Raw genomic sequence first — 23,799 nt, forward strand, 5'->3', positions numbered from 1 at the left:
ACTCCTGGAACACTGTGGAAGCATTAATCACATGCAAGCAGAGACTCTGAGATGCCAAAATGAACATGGATTTTAGGGGTGTACCTGTTTTCTTGGCTGCCTCAATCTCTTTTGACCCCTATAATAGGGAGAATTCAGTCTTGGTTAGTACTGTTTACACAAAGACACCAACTCGCACAAATACTGTTGTCTGTCTGCCTGTTGTCTTATCGCTTTGCTCTGAATCAACAGATGTTAAATGGCTTTGCAGGAAGGCCTCATACCCGAAAGACAATTTATTCTCAGGGGAGAGGGCAAACAAACTACATTCATAGTGTTTAATGTGAAAAGTGTTTTTGAAACAAATTGCAGTCCCCTCAGGGCAAATCGCGCAAATGCCACATGTCCTGGGACTGATATATGCTGCTTCATTATTGAGTCATAGAGTTATTTATTGAGCTATTTGTAAGCGCAACAGTGAAAGAAATTCTTCATTTTGTTCATCATGACTAGACTTAGGATTTTTTTTTACTATTATGCATATACAGTATATATTCATATTACATTCACACTTCAGTGATTGTTTGCACACAGGGTAATTGTAACTAATTAGATGATAGTTCAGAATTTCTGTGATACATTAAAAGTCTGATCTCTAATGTTTCAATAATGGATCTCTGAGTAATTTGTGCAATTATTCCCTTCATATATTTGATGGAGTACTTTGCAGCCGTATGAACCTCATCCATAATGACGCACAGAAGGCTGGAAAATGTACAAATCAAATTAATTGTGTGAAACTGGTGAAGTAGGGAGGGAGCAGACAAGACTAAGAGTCTGCAGTCATTCTCGTGGTTCTGTGGGAGCTTTGAGCTAGTTGCTAATGTCAGTATGCTAACATGCTAATGTTTAACATCGTCACTAATTTTAAGTTAGAATGTGGTCATGCTCACATCAGTGCAAAATACATAGTGCAGCAGAGAGTGATGGGAATGTCGTTCAAGTATTTAATTAAAAATATCTGGCAAATTAAGTTTTGACTTGATGATACAGTTGTAGGAGGAGATGACTCTTCATGCCAAACCATCCAGTAGTTGTCTATACAGTTCATTCAGAAGCAGCATTGCCAGATGAACAATATTGAATTTGACATGATCATACTTGGAGGGAAATTTTTTGACATGAGTTGTAACCAAGAGAACTAAAAGCTTCTTGCATAGGTTCAGGAATACAACTGTGAGGTCGTGGTTCTTTGCTGGAGACTGATGAATTGCTCCCTCTAGGTTTTGGGTGAGTTGCTGTCCCAAGTGAAGGAGTTTAAATGTCCCAGGATGTTCTTCACAAATGTTTGGAAGATGGGGCATGAGATGGAAGGATAGACTAGCCAGGCGTCAGCAGTAATGTAGAAACTGGGCTGTTGTGATGAAGAGGGAGCTGAGCTGAAAGGCAAAGCTCTTGATTTAGCAGCTGGTCTGTGTGTTTCTCCTGTCATCTGTGGTCATGAGCGCTGTGTGGTGACCGAAAGAATGAAGTGCCGGACGCAATCAGCCGACAGGAGTTTCCTCTGTAGGGTGGCTGGGCTCACCCTTAAAGACAGGGTGAGGAGCTCGAAGTACGTAGAGTTGTTGCTACTTTTTGTCAAAAAGAGCCGGTCGAGGTGGTTCAGGCATCTGTTTAGGATGCTCCCTGGGCCTTTGAGACACCTGACCCTGGAAAAGTGAAAGAGGATGGATGGATGGATGGATGGATGTTTGAATGTATTTATTTAGATAAAAGACTCTTTGGCATGGCCTATAAATATAACCACATATAAAACAAACAAAAACTCTCTTATCACGTCCACACAAAAACAGGCATGACTGGCTGGAAGTAAAATGAGATGCATGAACAGACATAGTATCCAAATTTTACTTTCCTAAAATGAAATAACCTACACTGATAAAAGATACTAACAGTAACTGTCACAATGAAATGCAAATGATTGTATATTTTGGGACTTTCAGCATTAAAGATCGTGCATTGTTCATAGATTTCAGCCTCATAGTGATGCTTCAGTTGAAGTCAGGGAGACACCAAAGTCAGTATGATTTGTTGTTTGAGAAGCAAACAAATTACATGGCAATAAATCTGATTGTTGATTTCAGTCTGGGCTGAATTAATGGGCCAGCCGACAGCAACATTGCCTTCCCTGGAGAATGGATAAAACAGCCTTTGAATTAAACAGCATCATACTGAGATGTGTTTCTGATGCACTTCATTAGCAACACTTGTCTGTGTAATGCAATGCCAGTAAACAACACGACAAACAAACTGCAACCTCTCTTGACCACAAGTTAAATGAACGCCTCTCTAAAACTGTTTCAATGAAAACTGAAGCTTTCTGCCTTTATATAGGCTTTCAGGACTGCACCTCTCATTTGGTACTGTATTTATATAGCACTTTACTATACCTGCAAGGTACCCAAAGTGCTTTACATTATACGTCACATTCACCCATTCACAAACTGATGGTGAAGGCTGGCATGCAAGGCGCTAACCACGACCCATCAGGAACAATTAGGGGTTAGGTGTCTTGCTCAGGGGCACCTCAACATGAGCACGACGGGCCGTGGGATCGAACCGCAACCCTCCGGTTGCGAGACGGCCACTCTACCCACTGAGCCATGCCGCCCCCGTATAAGCTAATGAACTGTTAAATGAGGGTTTTTTTTTTAAATCAGTGTTTAATTCTCATCAGATTTTGAGATGTCTAATGTCCTGCTGACATTGTATTTTGACACCAGTCTTACTCGTGCTCTTTCTCTTGTCCTTTCTCATGGTGCAGGGTCGTCGGGAGTCTCTGCCTGTGGTCCATCAGGTGGTGCGGCGGCGTTTCTCCGGCCCGCTGGTACTGCCTCCACTGTGGAGGAGACACTCCTGTCAGAATCACCCATCTGACCGGCGGCCGTCAGGGGTGCACGGCCTGCCGCTGGACCGACTGGAAGTGCTGTACAGCCGAGCGTTAGCAAGTCCCGATGAGCACCGGTCAGTCCCACTCACACGCTCGTCTGTCTTTGTGTTTTCTTTCCTTTACTTCAAACTGATTCCTTCATTTTCTATCAATTTGGTGTTTTAAGCTGACTTTTTGAAACAAAAAGTTGCTCTTTTTGTGTCACTGTGTTTTTGTGCCGAGTCTTTTCATAGTGAAGGTGTGTACAAGGTAGGTACACTGCACATACATAGAGGTTAAGTGTTGTTGGTTTTGGTTCTCTTTCTTTTGTCATGCAGCGTAAATTATGAAGGCAGAAGTTCATCTTAAGGGGATTTTCTTTTCTAATGCTTGTCTTGTTGAAGTGAATGTAGCATATTTTTTAATTTTACTTCTTGTTGATGGAATACATCTCTTGAGCTCTGTTGCTGTGATTTGGACCATCTGTCAGCCTGTGAGACCAACGGAAAAAATGTATATCCTGCTCTGCACTGACATATTTACCAGGATATGGGGTTCAATCAGTATAATGGGAAATGAGTTTGCAAATCTACTAATCACCTTTTTTGTCTGTCTGTCTGTCTGTCTGTCTGGTCAGCATGCAGAATTATTTCGCCTCATTAGCTCGGAGTTTGTGTCTCTGTTTGCTTCGGTGCAGGTGGACACTGAAGAAACAGCAGGTTTCTATTTGAACAACTGAAGCTCACTGAGTTACAGTGAAGGCGGAAAGCTGGCAGACACACAAAGGAAGGCAGAATGTGTTTGGTTGTTTCAGGCGATAATGAAAGTCGTCTTTCGTTTTTAGAAATGCCTGGCAATTGCAACACCAGGTAGAAGCCTGTCACTGAAAGGTCACAGCTGTGTGTGTTTGTGTATCTTCGTGTCTCTTTAGCACCTACATCTACTCTCACACTAGAAGTAAAATTTAACCCTTTTCATTCATAAACACTGAGACACTTCCAGTCACTAATGATTGAGGAGTGACCTCTGTAACATGTTAATGATCTTAGTTTCAGGCTGAAGACATTTTGTTTTAAATAAACAGCTTGTTTGCTAATGATACAGCCCATATTTTCCCTCCAGGATGATAAACACAAGTGTGTTTGGTGACATCCAGTAATTTGGACCAGCCTGTGAATAAAGCTGAATATATTTAAATTTGTGGCACGCAGCCAAACCTTCTATCAAGCAATGGCAAAATAGTATAAAATTTACTACAGCCTGTTTAGGGAAGCAGCACTAGACATTAAATTGTGTTCAGTGAAGAGTAAATGTGAACAAAATCAAGTCTCAATGAATAAACATCAAACAAAACACAGTTTCTGTCCAATACTTTGCCTGCATGTTCTTAAAACTGCTGAATATGTGAAGAACGATTCCTTTCATTGTCAGGTTTTCTGTTGCTAACCTCTACAAACAGTAAAGCAAAAACATAATTTTCACTGTGTACATGGCAGAAATGTTAAAATGTGTCTTATTGTAAGCCTCTTACAATCACTGGTTTCTCATAGCCAGAAATGCTGCATTTAAAAGTTGCATGTAGAACTATGTTGTGGTCACAAGCTAGGCGGATCTACACTTAGACAAACCAGACTTAGATATTAATGTGGACTCTGATGGTGTCCACTGTGCAGAAGGTTAAAACTGCTCAACAGGCTACAGTGTTTTTGTTTTTAGTATTTTTATGCTCAGCATCCTGGATAGTAGTAAAACTGTGTGGCTTATTCTGGTGAAAAAAAATGACATTTTCCCGAAGCTGTAATCAATGTTTTATCTTCATCTTTTATATGCTGGAAGACACATTCTGCATAAAACATGCACTCAGCTTCATGGCAGGCTGAGCATTACAACCTTGACACTGACGTGTACTGATGACTTAAAAACACAGATTCAGACCTGCAGGTTTTAATATGTAACAAACCAAAATCTAGTTTGAAAAATGGTATGCCACCATTACAGTTTGGTTCCATTTTATTTTGGGATGAATCACTCCAGTATTACATCTTGGCATTGTGTAGTGTAGATAAAATTTAACAGCAGGAGTTTTAACGGAGTTGTAGGTGAGCTGGTGTGCTGGAGCTGCAGCAGGAGGAGTGCAGAAAGAAGAGGCGACTTTACGGAGCTACATATACTCAATAAAGCAACCATGTTGTTATAGACCATTTTAAAGCATAAAGAGAATATTTTCATGAAAATAAACGTCCAAATATGTGGTACACAGAGATTATTATTTTTTAGAAAGAAAGAAACACGTTCTTTTTGTAGACTGACTGTCAAAATACCTGCTGGGAGAAAGTTTATTATGTCAAACAGGACAAAAAAAAATCACTCCAGGTGAGGGGTTGGAAGCAGTGACTGTTTTACATTTTGGGGTGAATAAATGACAAAAGAGATAGATGAGGAAACGCGTTTACAATTAGTAAGTTACCAAGCAGTGCCGTCCTGCCAGACTAGAGACAGAGCAGCGTTGTAATGCTGATGATTGGCAGGTTGACAGCTGAGACAGAGACAGACAGAGAAACAGATGGAGACCAGGAGGAGGCTGGAGGAGAGGTGAGGATGGAGAGAGGAGAGAGGACTGAGAGATGAACCGAGAGGGAGATAAACAGAGAGACAGAGAGAGAGACAGAGAGACAGACAGAGAGAGAGAGAGAGACACAGAGAGAGAGAGTGAGTAGATATTCCCTGAGAGGATCGCGGTGGTTTCAGCACTCCGGCTCCGGACAGCAGCGCACCATCATGCTGCGCTCCGTGCGTTAACTGCTCTGACGCGCCTGGTTTCCTGCTTAGAACATCACACCCAGCACGTTCTTCGCGCCTTCCGTTCACTTTATTTCGACTTATTTCGATTCAAAACTCCATTCAAACAAAAGAAATAAACAACCGAGGCAGAATATGGAGTGCGGCACGCTCAGCAGAGAGGGAGCAGGGCTCGCCAAGCCGCCCAAACATCTGTGGCGGCAGCCGCGGACCCACATACGGATCAAACAGCGCTTCAACTCGGACACCGAGCGCTACCTGTGCCGCAACCGGACCCTGGAGAAGCTGCGACCCGGGCTGAAGAAGCCCCGCATGTCCTGGCCCTCCTCGCTCAGACGGTAACCTTCTTGTGCTTCCAACTAAAAACCTGCTCAGTTATTCATTGTGAGGGAGTTTTCCAAAGCTTAGGATGGCTTTTAAAGGAGGAGAAAGTCCAAAACGTTACTTATTTACCTTGTAAAGGCAATGAAATAACTACCAGCTCACTATGACTGCTACCTGTTTGGTTTTCTGTTGGGCTATAAGAATAAATTTAGGTTAATTTGATCATTGGAAGAGTAGAAACATAAAGTCTAATAAGATATATTTAATAAATTTGCATTATTAAGCCAGACGCACATTAAACCAGACTTAATTTGCAGTAATCATCACATAGAACTGTTTGCTATACCAGACCTCTGCCTCCCTGTTCATGTGACTGGAACACAGTGCAGTGGTGATTAATCACTGTTTCACTTGTTATTATTTTCTTATCTACAAGAGCCAGCCAGGAGGTCATCAGTCTCTGCTGACTGTTGTAATGAAACAGGAAAACGTCTCTTCCCCCTATGCTCTTTGTCACCAGAACCTCTAACCCTGCTGAAATAAATAGATGATTATTATCATGACCTCCTGAAGCACAGAGTGTAAATCTCTTAGATGGTTTTTAGATTGGCTGTGGTGCAAAATCATCACCTTCCTGAAGGCTCTGTTAAATGTTTTGATACCGAAGAAGTAACTATTGAAACCTTTCATTAATACCTTGAATATTTAAGGCTGTCCACTGTTCTCTGACTTGTTATTTTCTGGATCGATTCTCTGTAAAATTCCTCTTAGATTTCAGTTCACACATGAGCTGTTTTTCATCTATGACACTTTTGTCTGGCTTTCATTACTGATATCACATTTTTTAATGCATTGCACATCGTCTGTTCTGAATTTTCCTCTTTTGTTGTTGCTGGAATATTCCCTAAAGCGTGACAGAGTGTGTTTGAAGAGTGTTCGTGTGCCCCCTCGAGTCTCCGTTGATGGAGTGTCTGTGGTATTGAAGGACCATTGATTTACAGCAACTTCTAGCATCCTGTTGCCTCCGTCAGTTTGCCCACACTCCAATTAATCCTCAGAGGACAGTGATGCGCTGTTGGCAAAATGGTTACACAAATTGTTCCCATTAGCCCGTATCCTCAAGGATGTTTCATCACTGAGGTGTTTTGCCGACGGCTTTATGAGAGATCAAACTCATATTACTTCATATTACATCATCTGCTGTTTCTGTGCATCTCAGAGCGTTTCCAGCCTTCATTATTGAGGTGTTTGTATTGTATTCTGAGAAAATGTGAAATTGTGAATTTCATGCAATTACTACTGTGTTTAGTAATTAACAGTTAACCTGCTGTCTTGATTGCTGAATGTAATCTAATCCTCAGCAGGTAATAAAATGAAAAATAAGGGCTTCTCAGAGCAGTTTGTCTGTCTGTCATAAGGATTACACAAAAACTACTGGGCTGAATGTCATGAAACCTCATGTAGAGGTGGAGCGTTAGCAGAGGAATGACATGTTTAATTTTAGGACACATCTGGATTGCTTTTTAAAATTCAGAGATAAGGCAGGACGGTGTTGTCCGAGCGCCCCTCTAGTTTTAATCATGGTACCGGCAGGTGTTTTTGATTCAAAAACCCATGAAATAACACTGTGTGATTGAGTGGGTGTCTCCTGCAGAGGCTGCCTACCTGTTCTTCAGGCTTGGCTTTGTGTTCTGCTCCTTGCACTTTGAGAAATGATGGAGGAGATGTGAGGGATGGTTTAGCTAACAGTGAACTGCTCTTTAAACCTCATCAGTCAGCCTCCTGAAAGCCTCTGACTTCCTCTTCTCACTTTGTTTGTTCTCAGAGGCTGCCAGGGGGGAGACTGATGGCTGGTGTTTGTTCCTCGGCTTTTATTTGTTAGTTTACACATTTTTAGTTCAACAAAAGAGCCAGGAGGGAGGAAAAGAAAGGCAAGGTTGATTGTATTGCAGTGACAGAAGTCACGACAAAGGTGTCTTGTTGGACATTCTTGTTAGATTTAGTGACGTGGTAGTTTCTACCTAAACAGAGTTCGAGAAAACACTCCTCAAATTGCGTTGTTTGTGCTGCACACATTGATCTTCCACATTTGGTCACATCTGCCTTTAAGAAAGAAAGCAAAAAGCCCCAAAAACAGACCATAGGACATCTTGTGATGGCTGCAGCCGAGCTGAACAGCCATGAAAACCGCTGTCAGTTCAGCTCTGCTCCCCAGACGCTGCTCGCTGTCAACAAGCAATGCAGCGGCTCGTCTCACCTCAGAGCTTCTTCTCACACAAGCTGAAGTGTTTCTGTCCCCTGACAGTGCACCGAGAAGATTATCACCAAAAAAAAAAAAAGCCCTGTTTCACTTTCAAGAGAGACCAACACAGATCTACGCTGCGTATTTGCGTTCTGGCAGTAACATGGGTCTGGTGCAGGATTTGGTTTGGACGAGGTGCAAAGGTGATGTTAGCAAATTTCTCCTCTTGTGATTTCTACTTGCACTGAAACATGCAGTCTTGTGACTTGTTTTCAGTAATTCTTAATCTTCTCTATCAGGCTGTGATACAAGCAGAAATGTATTTAATGATGTGTTTGAAATGCTTCTCAGTTCCTCAGAGCTTCAGTGCACATCTGTTCTATTTACACTTCTATACAGATACAGTGTCAGAGTCACATCTGCGCTTCGTCCACTTTATTTTTAACCTCTCACTCTCAACAGCTGAAAATCTGTCATCAGCTGATAACTATAAATGAAAGCTTGCACTGCTGTTTCATTAATATTGTTGCTGAACAGTTTGTTTTTTCATTGGTGACCATGTCTGCGCACAAGTCGGGCACAAACTATTTTCGTTACATATAAACCACTTCCTGATAGATATAAAGATAAGATCTGAGCAAAGGGATTTAAATGGAGCATTAGGATTCAGTAAACATCATTCATTATGAGGAGGTAGAATAAAAACTGAGGAAAAATAAATGAATGCAAGCTACATAAACAAGGCAAAGCTATTCCTTTGGGCAACAGTTTGACCCTGAGCTGGAAAACAGATAATAAATATTCATTATTAAGCAGGCTCCAAATGCTTCCTGAGCTCTACTTAATGCTGCTGCAGTTATTCAAGCATCATTAGTAAAATGCATTGAAATGTACAGAAAATAAAGTATTTTAAGTGTACTGATTATCTGTGTGTGTGTGTGTGTGTGTGCGAAAACCAAAGTATAAATAGACGCTGAAGCACAACTGGAGGATGTCAGTTCATTGGGCCGTAGAGTGGAGTCTCTGCTGAATTGACGGGGCATTGAGAGCTGCTGCCGTGTTACCTGCCCACTCGAGACTTGCCTTCATCCCCACTGTGAGTGTGCTACTTCAGCTGGATCATGTCAGTTCTGCCCCGACGCCGTTTCGAGTCCTGCCTCTGTGAATGTCGTCTCAGTGATGACGGTGGAGCCTCAAACAGGTTGAGCTGTAGGTAGGAGTAAGAGCAATGAGTCAGCCAGCTTTACAGCAAACCAGTGACAACGCCACTGACGCCGCTTTTATCCCGCTCTAAATATGTCCCAGAATGCCTCTGATCATCTTAGATGACTCAGATCACTTTTAATTATAGATCATCTCCAGCACAGGTGGGCTGAAAATGTATGCGAGATCCAAGACATGAATTTTTGTGAAGCCACCTCTGTTTGCGCATCATTGTGTCTTTGGCTTCGGAATAAAATTCTCATTTAAAAATACATTTTTGTAGAATGAGTCAGTAGACAGTATGTTTATTACATTTTTGAGCCATCTGTTAATGCCAGAATCTCTCTAGTGCATGTTGTGATGTTAAAAGTTCAGTTTAGTTGAAGTTTTGGCATCAAAACTTCACAGAAAATCTGGAAAGTGTTCACCACGGCTCCAAGAAGTTGTGATTATGTAAAGAAAAATTACACAACTGAAGAGGTGGATGTGGGAAAGGTGTTTGCAGGTATGTTTTGTGTTTTGAAAGTGGTGGAAATACAGTGTTGTGTCAGTGCTGGTTTTAACCTGTCACGCTCTCCAGCCTCAGTATGGGTTAAATTAACACTCTGCTGCTGTATTTTAAGTGAAATCTGCTCATTCTGAATGTAGCTTGACAATGTTTTGAAAGCCCAAGTCCTCATAATTTAAACGATGTATCCAGTTTTAAAATGCCAGTTCTACTTCTATGTACTGTCTTTCTTTGTAGTACTTGTGCATCTATGGAGAAATGGTAGCATCTGACCTTTTCTGTCTTCCATGGAGGCACATTCATGCAGACAGTTTTTACTGCAAGTCAAAAGAACAAAACGCTTTCAAGCTTTTGGTCTTTTTAAGCGGGAAAATGGTCGAATGTTAAAGGATGAAACTTTTAAACCTGACTTTCTGTCCCTCTGACACCTTAAAATCTCCTGATGTTAACTTCCATTTTGACATATCCATTTCTTCCTGCTAATAGATGTAACCAGGGGCCTGCTGACGGGCTCAGAAATGTCACAGAGTGTGCAGCCAGGGCCAACCGTCCAGATGCACTCTCTGTCTCTCTGAAGGGCACTTCAAGCAGCGTGTTGCTGTCGGCTCCCAGAGGCGATAAACTGGTGGCCTTTTGGCTGCAGGATGTTCACATGCTGTCGGGTCTGCAGTGGGTTCGTGCATCATAAGTGGCTCTACTCTGCAGGCCGTGATTAGCGAGAGCAGAAGCTGTGACCTGGACCAGTGGTCGACTTGAAGCAGGAACGGCGTGCTTCGAAAGCGTATCTCATGGCTTGAGAGTGAAAAATTACACCCGTTGCTATGGAGCTCTGATTTCCAGGGATAATGGCACAGGGTTCCCCACTAGTTTATCAGAGGGAGGGCGGCTTTCTAGAAAGAAGAAATGTGTGTTATCTAACCAGTCTGATGTTAACAAAAGACACAAAACAGATTGGCTGCAGCGCTGTGGGAGGATTACTGAAAGTAGAATAGCTGTGTTTAATACCTGCTGAACCAGCTGACCTGCTGGTGTCATTTTTTGTGTGGAGACATGGCTTTAATCAACTTGCAATGCTTGATCGACACCATTTGACACCACTGTGACCACTTCAGGGAGATGGTTTTCCAGTGAAGTTAAATCCTGCTGATGGATATGCGTTCGACCTACTGCGTTAGGTCATTTGCCTTTTCATGGAACAAGCCCATATGATTGGGACATTTTAGTTTACTGAGCATTTCTGTGAGTTACATGATTTAGAGGTTGAATAAACTCTTCTAATGCCGTGGATTCATCCTCCTTTGACCCAAGATTTTAGTTTGTTTCTGCTCTCATTGAAATCGCTGCAGGAACTGATTCATCTTAAGGACAGAGGTGCTTTTGTGAACAGTCCAGGCAGTGAGAGACTCCCTTTGAGAGGCTTGAAAAAGACTCGTGCTTGTAAAAGGTGAAGACGAGCGTCCGGTCGCTGGGACATTGATTCATTATGTTTGCAGTTTATTGAAAACCCGACAAAGGGAATATGAAACAGCCCGCATCGCTCTTCCACGCTGTCAGCCGGAGACAATCACAGTGGTCCAGGGAGACACTGTTCAGTCTGAGTTTGTTTTTCAGCAGAGGGCTGTTAGCCAGTAACAATTAGTCAGGATGCTGGAGACTGCTTTCATACAAATGACAGGTCGAAAACACGCTGAAAACACTCTTAATATGGTCTTGCTTTTTGGAAAGGTTCTACTGTAGCTGCAATAATAACCGGTTTAACTTTTTTGGAAGGTTGCCAAAGTTTTAAATGCTGTAAAATTTCTTTGAATTTGCCAATTAAGCGAACAATTACAGTCTATCATACATATACACATACGTAGAACATGCACTATACACACATTGCATTAGATTTCTGCTGCTTTTATGGGGAGAATGAATCATTAGACTGACTCATCATGTCCAGACTTCAAGACTGCTGCTTTAACATCACTAAAGATTTCTCCTGTTCACATGACAATGACAGTACAAATATAATTTACTTAAAACGCTGCAGTTACATTAAAATACCTTAAGACGTCAAGTTGAACCTCATCTCGTATTTGATTATTAAAGTGTAGTAGGTCATTAAATTTGTTGAAGCAGACTCGTAAAGCATAATGAATGTAATTTAACCTCAGCACAGTGCAGACTTTGTTTCTCCTCCTCTCATTTTGTCCTCGCCATACAGAGCAACTCAGTCAAAATGTAAACCAGATGAGCTTTAATTAGTTTCCCAGTAAGAGAAAAATAATACTGGAACCTAAACACACTGGCAAACGCCAGGTTATTTGTTTGCTGCCATCTAAAAACAGTCTGATGTGGTGAAGACTGATGAGACACTAGTCCTTTGGTTTGGCAAAACATCAGAGTTCTTTCAAATTGTTAGTGCTGCTGGTTCCTTGATACACCAATTAGAAAGTACATCTCTGCTAAGAATCAATTTTTCTCAGCCGGCTTTGGCAAAGACACGGATACAATTATTATCAAAGTCCCTGAATCAAAATATTTTTAACCAAAATTATTATTGCACTTTCATTATATTTGTTTTTTCATCCTTTTACTGCTACGTTTGTGTCAGTGTGCGACTACTTATTAATTTTACAAACCAGACTTCCTTATTAAAGTTTTGAATAATGACATTTAGTCAGAAAGAAGATGCAAAACCAGGAATTTCGCTTTTTCATAAGGGATTATCAAGGACAGATTCGGCATTTTACCTGAGTTATTGCCATTTTTACCTCTGCATCCAGGACACAGCTAGACTGGAAACAGGTTGGGGAAAATGCTGGCTAGCATGTATTCAAAGCTAAAAATCCTGCTTGTTTCATACAAGCATTATAGTGAAGGAGACAATTTCAGCTTTAAGGGGGAATTACCTGCTCTAGCTCAGCTCTAGAAGTGCAGTGATTTTGCACCTTCTTATCAACACAGTGAGGCTTCGAGGCAGCGCTTTCTGTATGAAAAGGTGGAGGTAGCCAGTAACATCACCCACTGCTTTTGTGTCTACTGTTCAGATTGACATTTTGGCCATTGGCATTTTGATTTTTTTGAAACCAAACGCAACGAGCGAGGGGTGGCTCAGACTGTGAATCTGAAGTTACCATGCATACCCATACAGTAGAGCTTTATTAGAAGCTTTTTGTCATTATAATGCAATGTGAGGCAGCAATACGATGCATGAAAGAGTTTGTAAGGACAAATCTGTAACAAGACATTGCAAAAAGTTTGAGATTGAGAGCATAAACTAGTTAGAAAAACATTAACTGAGGTAATAAGTCAAGTGAGAAGTAGGATCATTTTGACATGGACTTCTATACAATCTGACTTCTATCAGCAACCAGAGGAGTCGCCCCCTGCTGGCTGCTAGAAGAAAGTTCAATTCATTTCTATACTGGTCTTGCTTCTCAGATCTGGAGGCTACGTCCATCTTTTATCTCTTTTATCACAGTCTGTGGAGGCAACCAGAAGGAGAGCTCTTGGACAATGGATACACTCATGTCAAAAAACAATTTAACTGATGTTGATCATTTTAATGACTTAGTGGAGTCAAAATGTAGAACTAATCCTTAAAAAAATGCATGCTGAGTTTCCTCTGTTCTTTAAATATGAACCCTGTCACTGTTAGCGGTTGTTCCAGCCAGGAGTACACACTGCAATGATTCATTTTGGTCTGGAGTCTTAAAGCATGAATGATTTCATAGTAAACATAACGTGACAAATGACAAAAGTGCAGCTTTTAATCCTCTATAATTTATTACAAACACTGTGTACATCTTGCCGTCGGGCTTCTACAGTTTTATTCTATGTAGATGAGCTTTCCGCCTGGCACACGTAACAAGATTGTGTGTTCAAAATTAGATGCATGGCTGGGATGTAAAGACATTTATCAAATGTGTGTTGCCTTCTTGCTCTCCGTGCGTTTGCCCCTGGCTGCTGGTGAGACTCATGCAGAACTGACAGTGCTTTCTCATTTCCCAGGCAGACCATTCGCCCACAGCAGAAACATTTCAGGTGTTCCTGAGAAACTGTTGCTTTCGCCTGCTTGATAAACTTGTTTGTTGATTTCATACTCAGGATGTGATGCTGAATGGTGCTCTGATGCTTTTATAGAATAAATTACTCACTGCTTTCTGCCCCACAAAAGAACAACAAATAATGCTGTCACACCTCAGCATGAGTCTGATTGGTGAAATTAAAAAATGATAAGAGAACCGTTTGTGCTTATTTTTATTACATTTCACTGTGTGCCAAAGGGAAACATGACTAAATGTTCCACAAAACCATTAATTCCTTTAATTTCCTTTAAAAAAAACAGTGAGTCAAACATGGAGATTCTGTTATTCCCTTGGAAAAGAGCATCTCAGCTTAAAGGTTCACTTTCTGTCTGTTCATCAAGCACCCAACCAAAACAAAATGTTTTACTTTTTATGTCACATTATCAACCTGATAATGATCTGCCCTGGTCGACAGGGAATGAAAATGAACATGAGCCATGACGTTTATGCATTTTGTTCCGACAACATCAACAGCCCTGCCAGCCCGGCGGAAAGCGCACAGTGAAGCATCACAATGTCATTTAATCCTACGATGAAAGCAGTGTCGGAAAATAGCTTCTCACCCACAGTGGACTGCCAGTCTGACTGTACCAATCACTTATGAATGCCAGATAAAGAGGAAATGAAAATAATAATGAGTCAACAGATCTCTATCTGTGATGTTAAGAATTTCCTTTATTGTCTCTCCAGTGACACAAGACAGAAAGTAGATCCAAAAGGCACAAGTCTTAGCATCAGCCGGCGCTGTCGCCTCGCAGCTAGAAGGTTACAGCTCTCCCCGCTCCATTTCACACCACAAGACACATGTGTTCACTGCATCTAAAACAAAAGGGTGGCTCTAAGGATTACACAGACGTAGAAGTGTGATTTGACAAATTAAACTTGTGAAATTAGCGAATCTTGAAACAACTTGGCAAGAAATGTAAATTACTTTCTGAAATGCAGACAGGGCGTTTTGATGCAGAGGTAGCCTCTTACCTCATTTAATTTACCGATATTATGCAGAAAAAACCTAAAGGCTGTTTCTTCCTTTATGTACAATCGTATGGGCTGCGAGGTGCATGTGTGAGTAGTGAGCAATCACAGTAAAAAATAGAGCGTCTGATCCGTCTAGTAGCAATACAGCAGTAGCTTATTGATTGCGTACTTGAGGAGATGAGAGCAGCACTTGTAGTCCATGTGTATGCACTATCCACTGATTCAGTCCTGGCAGCACATATCAGGGAAGTGAATGCAGCAGTTCCTCATAAATCTAGATACATTATTAAACAATCCTTTATGAATGAAACAGAAATTTGTGTCTCTGCCCTTGCACTGATATTAACCTTTCAAGAGGCCAAAGAACGGCTCCTGTTTTCTCTTGTAAGTGGTGGAATAGAAGGAAAATTGCATGTTGCCCTTGGTGATATTTTCATCTTTTCTTCCATCTCAGAGAGCTATCAGATGGCACACACCTGTGCCAACACCGAACTGTTCCAAAACTTGCTGTTGTATCATTGCATGATCATGCAATTTCAGATCCAATCTGTTCCTCTTATTTCATGGATATAATAATGTAACAATGAAAATTTTATTTATATTGCACTTCACAAGTTTGAACACAAGTGCTTACATATAAAGTTTATATGAGAGCATAAATATGAAGAGCACTGAGCCCAAACGGAAGTGTAAGGGCACAAGAAAAGAGGAAATTTCACTTATATAAATGAGTTAAATGTGCATAAAACAGCTAACCTCATGAGAAAGAGCTCCGATTTAAGTACAGTAAGATAAGATAAGACACGACACGACATGATACGATACGATGCGATGCAATGTGATGCAACGATGATAATAGTAATGATAAGATAAGAAAAGATACGATTAGACAAGATGAGGCAAAACAGAACTTTATTAATCCAGAGAGGAATTCTTGTGCCAAATATTGCTGCTGCAAATATACAGGATCATCTTATAAAACAAGTTGTCTTATGCAGAACAAATTATTTACCAATAAAGGACAAACTCTTTAGAAATCCAAATATTAAATATATATATATATATATATATATATATATATATATATATATAAATTCATGTACTAAAACAAGAATGATTCTATTTTGCGATGACATAAAAATAAATAAAATTGGTAAAATTCAATAGAACACCACAAAATAAACGGCTAATTTATAGTGCAACAGAATCTCCTGGATTAAGTTAATAATCTGACTGACTTCTATCAACAACCAGAGGAGTCTGGTTCTGCTGAGTTCTGGATATGTTGCTATTGTGAGACTGAATGGTCGTTTTAACAGCGATGGAAAGATCTCCAAGGTTCTTTCATTCCAACTCCTGGAACAATAAATATCAGAATGAACGCATCAGGGGGTGGGGGGGGACTGAAAATTTTTCGCACGCGAGCTGGAAGTGTGTCCTCTTTTCAGAAAAACAGAATATGTTCACCCTAACTAAATATAATGTTTGGACTCTGGCAAATCTGGGTCTTGGGTGGAGTGTTGTTTAGGTGCACACCTGTATAGCTTTAAACTGTAAAGTACATTGAGCATTTTGGTGACTTTATTCAATTCTACCCCAATTAAGCTAAAATATTGAGTTAAAAAAAATCCCACAAAATCAGCACCAGTTGTGATTCTTTAAACTGACATCAGAAGAGCGTTTGACAGCCGGTTTGTCCGCAACGATACGACGTTTCCTCACACAGAGGGAAGTCTGACCACACTGCAGTGAGCCGCATCAGCAATTTATTTAAATGCAGCTGTTTTGGAGAAACTTGCCACTTTGCCTGCTGATTGCTCGCTCGCTCGCTCCCCTCCTCCCCTCTCTGCCGCCTCACACAGAAATAATAAATCTGTAATATCTGTAATTGCTTTAGTTTGACCGGTAATATGAGAAGCAAGGACAGCAGATCCATTCCGGGAGCAAACAGGAGGCGGTGGGCATAATGACTCTGATTCATCACACCAGTGCAGATCTGTCGCTGTACTGAGTCGCGGGGGAATCACTGTACCGATTAGTCAGGCCGAGGCAGGGAGGGGTGGGATTCATCTTCCTGTTGGTGCAGGAAGGTCTGACCATCTTGGGAGGGTAACATTGTCACTGGTTTAATGTACAAGTTACCAATTAACTGCTTTCATTAGTTTAATAGTCTTGATCATGGAGTAGACAAGAAGTAGCGTCTGACTGATGCCTCAGCTTTCTTGTTGCCATCTGAAAATGGGATATTTTAACAGAAAAGTGTCAAATTAACAACAGTTGTGAATCGTTTTGTTTAATATTGTCCAAAAATTGCCAGACTTGAAGGCACAAAAGCTTTTCATTGCGCTTGTTGCTACTGACATGATGGAGCTCATTTCTCTGTGGGGGTTCTTAGTGTGTTCATTGACGATGATGACAATGATGATGGCATTTACTGCAGACTGTGTAGCAAATTGCCCCGCGGTGATAATAAAGTTCACTTTGACCTCGAGCTTAAGCGCTTGTTGGCCCTGTGTGAATGAGCCGCAGCTGCAAAATTGTAATGAAATAAGCAAAATGGGCGTCGCTCCTCTGTCTGACCTGCAGTCAGGTAACAGAATGAAAACAGAAATGTTTGGATTTATTCGGTTCATTGTTTGTTTGTTTTTTCATGCAAGAAGCCGAAGCAACATGAGGCCAATTCAAAAGACTTATTGCAGTAATTAATTGTTTTTTTCTAACCCTACTTAATGTTCCCCTCTATTAGTCACCATACAGTCGGTGATATTTGCTGTGCACAGCCAGCAATCAAGCTGAGGGCCGTTGCCTGGAGAGGTTGTTCTAATTTGATTAAAATAATTTTTTGCGTTTTCATTTATTGCAAACTGAATTAAAGCTGCATTAGACAAGATTTGTACTTTAAAATACACCCACCTAAACCGCCTGAAACACAAACTGCTGCTGTCAGAAGGCGGGCTGAGGAGGCTGTTGATCACGTCTGATTTAATTATGGTCTGATGTATGAAATCTACTTTGCATGCAGGAAGTGAAGCTGAAAATGCAGATTCTGATTTTTAAACACTGAATACCATGTTAAAGGCATTATGGAGGATGTTTTTTTGTTTGTTTAATTTGTCTGATTCACATAAAATGAATATACTGACCTTTAGTGGACTTGTATGTATGGTCTCTAAAAGAATAAAAAATTTAAAAAAATAGCTGTGGACATGGCAGGACCTGAAAAACATCAGCCAATCAACACGCTCGGACCGAGGCATTTGGTTTGCTCCCTTTCCTGTCAATCAAAAATCTTCCGGCTCAGGCCTAGTTACGTAGATTACGTACGCCTTGGACTTACGTGTTTTCTGTATGTGTTGCTTTGGTATAGCTTTGTAGTTAGCTGGCGACTTGTTTTGCTCATCTTTTTTTACATAATGGCAGATAAAGATCCAGGGGGACCCAGCCGTAAAAGACAACTTCACGAGTGCTACGCAAGTTTCTGGAGGGGGGCGTTTCTTTGTAAATGTTAAGAGGGGGGAGGTGAGAGGGGGGTGAGGGAGAGGTTGTATGTGCGCATGCGCATGCTACGTTCAAAGTCGTAGGAAATTAAATCTCCTCTAATACCTTTAAGTTGCAGTTCAAACGGCAACATTTCCGTAGAAATGTTCTGTTTTGGCAGCCTTTTCTAGGAAATGACCACATAATCCTCTTTAAAGTGTGAATTACTGTTTCTTATTTCTTTACTGTATCTTTTCAGTTTGATTCTTCAAAGCCTTCCAAATATTTATCCCTAACATGGAGCTTTTTGGCCTGCTCTGTTCAATCTGTAATATTTCTTTTGCACTGGTGAGTCTTGCTCATGTAATTCAAGCAGTTAAATGTCCCCACCAGGCACCAGTTGTTAGTCACGCTCATCCTGACCTGATCATTATCTGCAGGCTTTTGCTGCTGGGAAACCATGTATTTTTTAGGGCACCTCATTGCATGGATGCTGAGCAACAATTAATCAGTGTGAATATTCACAAAACCCTGTCAGGCACACATTTATTTTCGTTGACTGATTTCTTAATTCCAGGAGAGAATCAGTTTTCAGTTGTCCTATTTGGTGATTACTTGCCTGCTTCAGCATATCTATTTCCTTCTATTGCCAATATAGACTCCCTTCCCACCACTGTAGCATTAATAATGGAAGTCAGTCAGCTGTAAGTTTTAATATTTTGGAGACAATGATTTGAGATTCTAAATTTTTGATGATCTTAGAGATCACATCTTTCTCGCCTTGAGAGTGTTCGGAGTGACTGGCTTTGGTAAAATGTGAACATTACGAGGCAGCTCACAAAGGTCAGGGTGTGTGACTCCCCTTTCTAACCCTTTAGATAATGGCTGTTTGTGTTTCATTGGATTTCTCAGTCATGGGCCTCTTGAGGGAAGGTTCTCGCTTTTCTTTTCTCTTATTTACACTTTCAGGTTTCCTGATGCCACACTGCACACACACAGACACACATTGGATTGTAATCTCCACGGCAGACTAACGCTCTCAGACAGCTGACCTGGTGTTCACACCAAGTTTACACAAAAAACACTGTGAGCCACAAAGAAGAAAGGAAGCCTGTGCGGCGCAACTTTGTTCTCAGTGAACTCCTGACACTTGTTCAGAGTACAAACACTGGTTGAGATGTTTTCGTCCATGGCAGAATACAGCAAGTGAAGGTGTGGAAAACTGCTTAACTGGAGTGCCGACAGCTGGTACGTTGAATCCATGGCTGGATATCAGTGGCATGATGAACAAACAGTGGCAGGTGGCAGTGCTCCTTGTACCAATTAGTGCTTGGAAATGGTAAATATCAGGTCAGATATCAGCTGCAGAAAACTCAAGATTGTGGAGCTGTTATTGAATAATTTTAAAATGCATTTATGAAGACAATGATGACTGAGTAGCATCCAAAAAGCACAATATATTACTGGAGAGGTGGCTCAAACTGGCTTAATTTTAAAACTTTAAAAACTCTCCTTTTGTATGCGGTGTACATTATAGCTTTGCAGAGCTTCCGACTGCAGCTTATTGTTTTTTCAAAGGTTGAACTTGTATTTTGTAGTCAGAACTGTTGCCATGTGCTGCAATGCCGGCATAGCAACATTTGCACATTCATACCAGTCTGTGGCATTTTGTTTAGCTGAGATACAATGAGGAGAAGAACAAGATGCACGCACAGTGTAAATTGTGCAGAATGTGATGTTGCCAGTGTTTGCAATATAAGGTTTGCAAGATATCCTCAAAAAACTCGAGGCATAAAATTTTTAAAACGGCACTCTGAGGCTCTGCAGGGATGTGCACTGTGTCCGAAAAGCAGCTTCTCTCAGCACAAGCTTCCAGCATCAGCAGAATGCTAACCTGGCAAATGACCGAGCTGAGCCGAGGAGAAAATTCAACACGGTGTTTGGCTTTGTTAAAAAAACAGAGGCATTCAGTAAATTCAAACAGGAACTTCTTCTTCATAGGAAAACAGGCCGCATTGTCAAACATTGAAGTTTAGTCCAGAGACGTATTTCTTGGCCACTCTTGACCATCTGTCCTTAATCTGAATTTTGCACTTTTTCCACAAAAAAATAAAAAAATGTTGGAGCCTTTTGTCTTGTCTCGGTCTCCCTCTCCCTCTCTTTTCATTTCATCATCAATGTGCTCATATCTGATAATGATGAAATTCAAAGCATTTGTAGTTTTGAATGCGTTTGTTTATTTATGTTACACCTCCAAATAGAACCAGTGCTACCAGATCTAACCGATCCTGTCAGCTGGGAGTTTGGTGAAGTCCTGAAGCCAGTATGATAAAACATGCTGGCTTACTAAAAAGATATTTAGTGTCTGACACCTGTGTTTTTTTTTTTTTTAAACATACATCCTGTAATAGTAATTGATTGTTACGTTGTTGACCTGTGATGTTAAATGCCTTGTCTGAAAGTCGCCTCTGCTGCACGTTTTGGCTCAAACAGACGGTTATTAGCTGCAGGATTCCCCTGTTACCTTTACCTCTTTATGCCATGGTTTATCTGTTGCCATAGCAACCGTAGTCACATGGATTTGGCCTTCTTCATTTCATTAGTACACAACAGAAATGCTCTCATCACCCTGGTATCTGCACTTCGACCAAATCAGAGATTAGATTGTAGTACTTACCAACTATTTTGCTTTGTGCAGTTTAAAATAATTTCCTTCATCTTTTTGCCAATATATGGATTTGCAAAACTATCAAAATACTAGCCTAGACCAGGTGTTCCCGTGAGTGTCAGACAATGCAATTTTAATGGGTTTTGCATCCTCTGTTATTGTTGTTCAATTAGTTTTCTTTGTTTAAGAAATTTGATTTAACTGTGATTCAATTTCATTTAGAAGAAAAATCATGTCTGCACTCCACAAACAGACACATTGCTGAGGGGAGGGTTTACATGTATGATTCTCTAGAGATGAGCTGCAGAACTGTGTCTGTTTTGCTTCGTAGAGCCTCCAAGTAAACCATCTTGAAATCATCAACCAAAATGAAATACAGATATTTCCAGTGCATAAATTTGATGTTTGACAGCAAATATTGACATTGGAATATTAACTGCAAATTGTTGCACAAATTTTGTCATTGACTGACACTATTTGCTGTCAAACATCAAATGTATGCACTGGAAATATCTGTATTTCATTTTGGTTGATGGCTATGACTGGTATTTATATTGTAAGTGACAATTTTGTGGTATTTTCTAAAATTCACAAGCGTCATGGTACTTGTGTCCAAACTTATGGCCATGGCTGTAACATTTGACTGGTGTTACCTGTCTGTTCTGTACACTTTGTGAGTGCAACAGAGGTTGAAATGGTAATATGTTCAAAGAGATCACGCTTTGATATGTCTGCTGTAACAATTTTTTCTTCAATGAAGCACATAATGTAATTTAGTTGAAGTGTTTGTCATTCACTCTCTCTGTGTTGTTCAATTACGTCGAGCCAGACAGGTCAGTTCTTCTAAAATGATCGCAAACACAGCTCATAGCTAGGTTGTGCTCTGAAAATAGATGTACAGTTTCAGTTAGTACAGTTTGGTTAAGAATAAAATGAAATGTTGGACATTAAAGGGAAAGCAATTTCTTGAAGACAACATCTGTGATGAAGGTGAATGTTTCTGTTTATACTCTGAATGTCTCTGCAGTGTTCATATGTTCTATGTAGAATGCAACCAATGCACATAAACCAGTGCTGAGCCAATTTACAATCAAGAATAATACAGAACCATTTTCCTATCAGTCTAGCAGGTGTCGACTGAATAACAACTTGCACATCAGGCCTTCAAATGTCACAATGATTCTTTACTTTCATGGGAGAGAAATTGCCAGTGGAACGAAAATTGTTCTCCGAGAGAGCTGAGAACCCTCTAATGTTCTGACCTTTCAGAGACAGTCGGCCTCATAGTCTCAGGAGAAGAAAAGTATGACCTTCTGCTGAAACATCATCAATGAACCCCCACAGTGGTGACAATGAAAAGATTTAGTCATCCATGGTTCCCCTTTGATTTGAATTAGCGCTTCCTCTCTCTGGCGTCTCATGAATGAATGCTCAACCTTTACACAGGTCCATCTGCAGTAAACAATGCAGAGAGTGTATAGTGCTGTTTAGCAAAGACGGGAATGGAAAACATCGTGTATGGCTGAGAAAATGACTTGGACAAATGGGATACACATTCAAAAGAACTTTGTTTTGTTGGCTTTTTCTTCTTTACATACAGAGAACATAGAGTGGTACTAGAGGGTATCTGCTACTGGAAATATACGTAGAAGAACAATCATAGAGCGATCCTCCCCGAAAGGCCAAAGCCCCGTTTTGCAATTTCATTAAAAGTGATCCAAAAACAATATTTAATTTCTTTTCCATGTGTGCACCAAAGCTCCACCTCATCACAGACTTTCATGAAATTCCTCTTGGTAGTTTTTTTTTGGTAGAATTCCTTGTTGATACGTTCAGCTTCAGTCACAATTTTGGATCTCGTTTCTCCTGTTCTAAATCCTCACAGCTGCTGACACATGCTGTATACTGGAGAAGCTCAGACTATCAAATATTGTCTATATTTATATCCAATTTACAGTACATTTGTAAGATATATGCTATGGCGGAATCCCTTGACAGCTTTCCCAGATAGCTTGAAGGTTGACCACCTGTCAGACTGCTCTCAGATCAGCAAACGTGGTGAAAATGAAGTGTCATAGAAACAGAAGGAGATTGGACATATTTAAATGAACGCTCCTCAGCTTTAGTAACACATTCTGCTGCTACTTTCCTCACTATCAAAATAAGGGTTTTATTCTAGTGACTGAAGAGTTTTCTACTCTAATTGATGGCACGGTCAAGCCTTACATAAAAAGTCAGAAAAATGAATACTGTTCTACTGAATATCCTCTCTGTATCTGATATTTTAAGTTGTACAGGACAGAACAAGAGAATGTGCAACAATACAAATCAGTTATACTGTAGGTACACATGCACATTGAAATTCTTCTGTGAGTAAACACAGCAAATCCTAAAATATAAGAACGTTTCTGCTGTGTTAGTGAACCCGCTCCTGTTTCAGACTGAGGATTAAAGCTGTGAACAGTTTTGATGAGATCTGTAGCGCAGGCTGTCGTCGTCATTTCAGAGGTCTGCCTGCCTTTTCTCACCAGGTGATGTGTTTTTAGCCCTGAGTTGCTGCTCAGATAAGTGGAGCTGTAGAGCTGCCTGAGGACTTTGAAGATGCTAGTGAGAAGTCAA

At 40.6% G+C, this 23,799-nt stretch overlaps 1 protein-coding gene across 2 annotated transcripts in view; it reads left to right on the plus strand.

The window, feature by feature from the left end:
• The first annotated feature begins 5,464 nt into the window (after window positions 1-5,464).
• LOC110963451 (cAMP-specific 3',5'-cyclic phosphodiesterase 4D-like) overlaps window positions 5,465-23,799 on the plus strand; it is a 90,270-nt gene continuing 71,935 nt past the window's right edge. For both annotated transcript variants that reach the window (XM_022211831.2, XM_022211832.2), the window contains exon 1: window positions 5,465-6,045. In XM_022211831.2, coding sequence (XP_022067523.2) covers window positions 5,843-6,045 — 203 coding nt within the window. In that variant the 5' untranslated portion in view covers window positions 5,465-5,842. The remainder of the gene's footprint in view (window positions 6,046-23,799) is intronic.

Source organism: Acanthochromis polyacanthus, chromosome 4 (assembly GCF_021347895.1).
Source record: "Acanthochromis polyacanthus isolate Apoly-LR-REF ecotype Palm Island chromosome 4, KAUST_Apoly_ChrSc, whole genome shotgun sequence".
NCBI classification, from domain to species: Eukaryota; Metazoa; Chordata; class Actinopteri; family Pomacentridae; genus Acanthochromis; species Acanthochromis polyacanthus.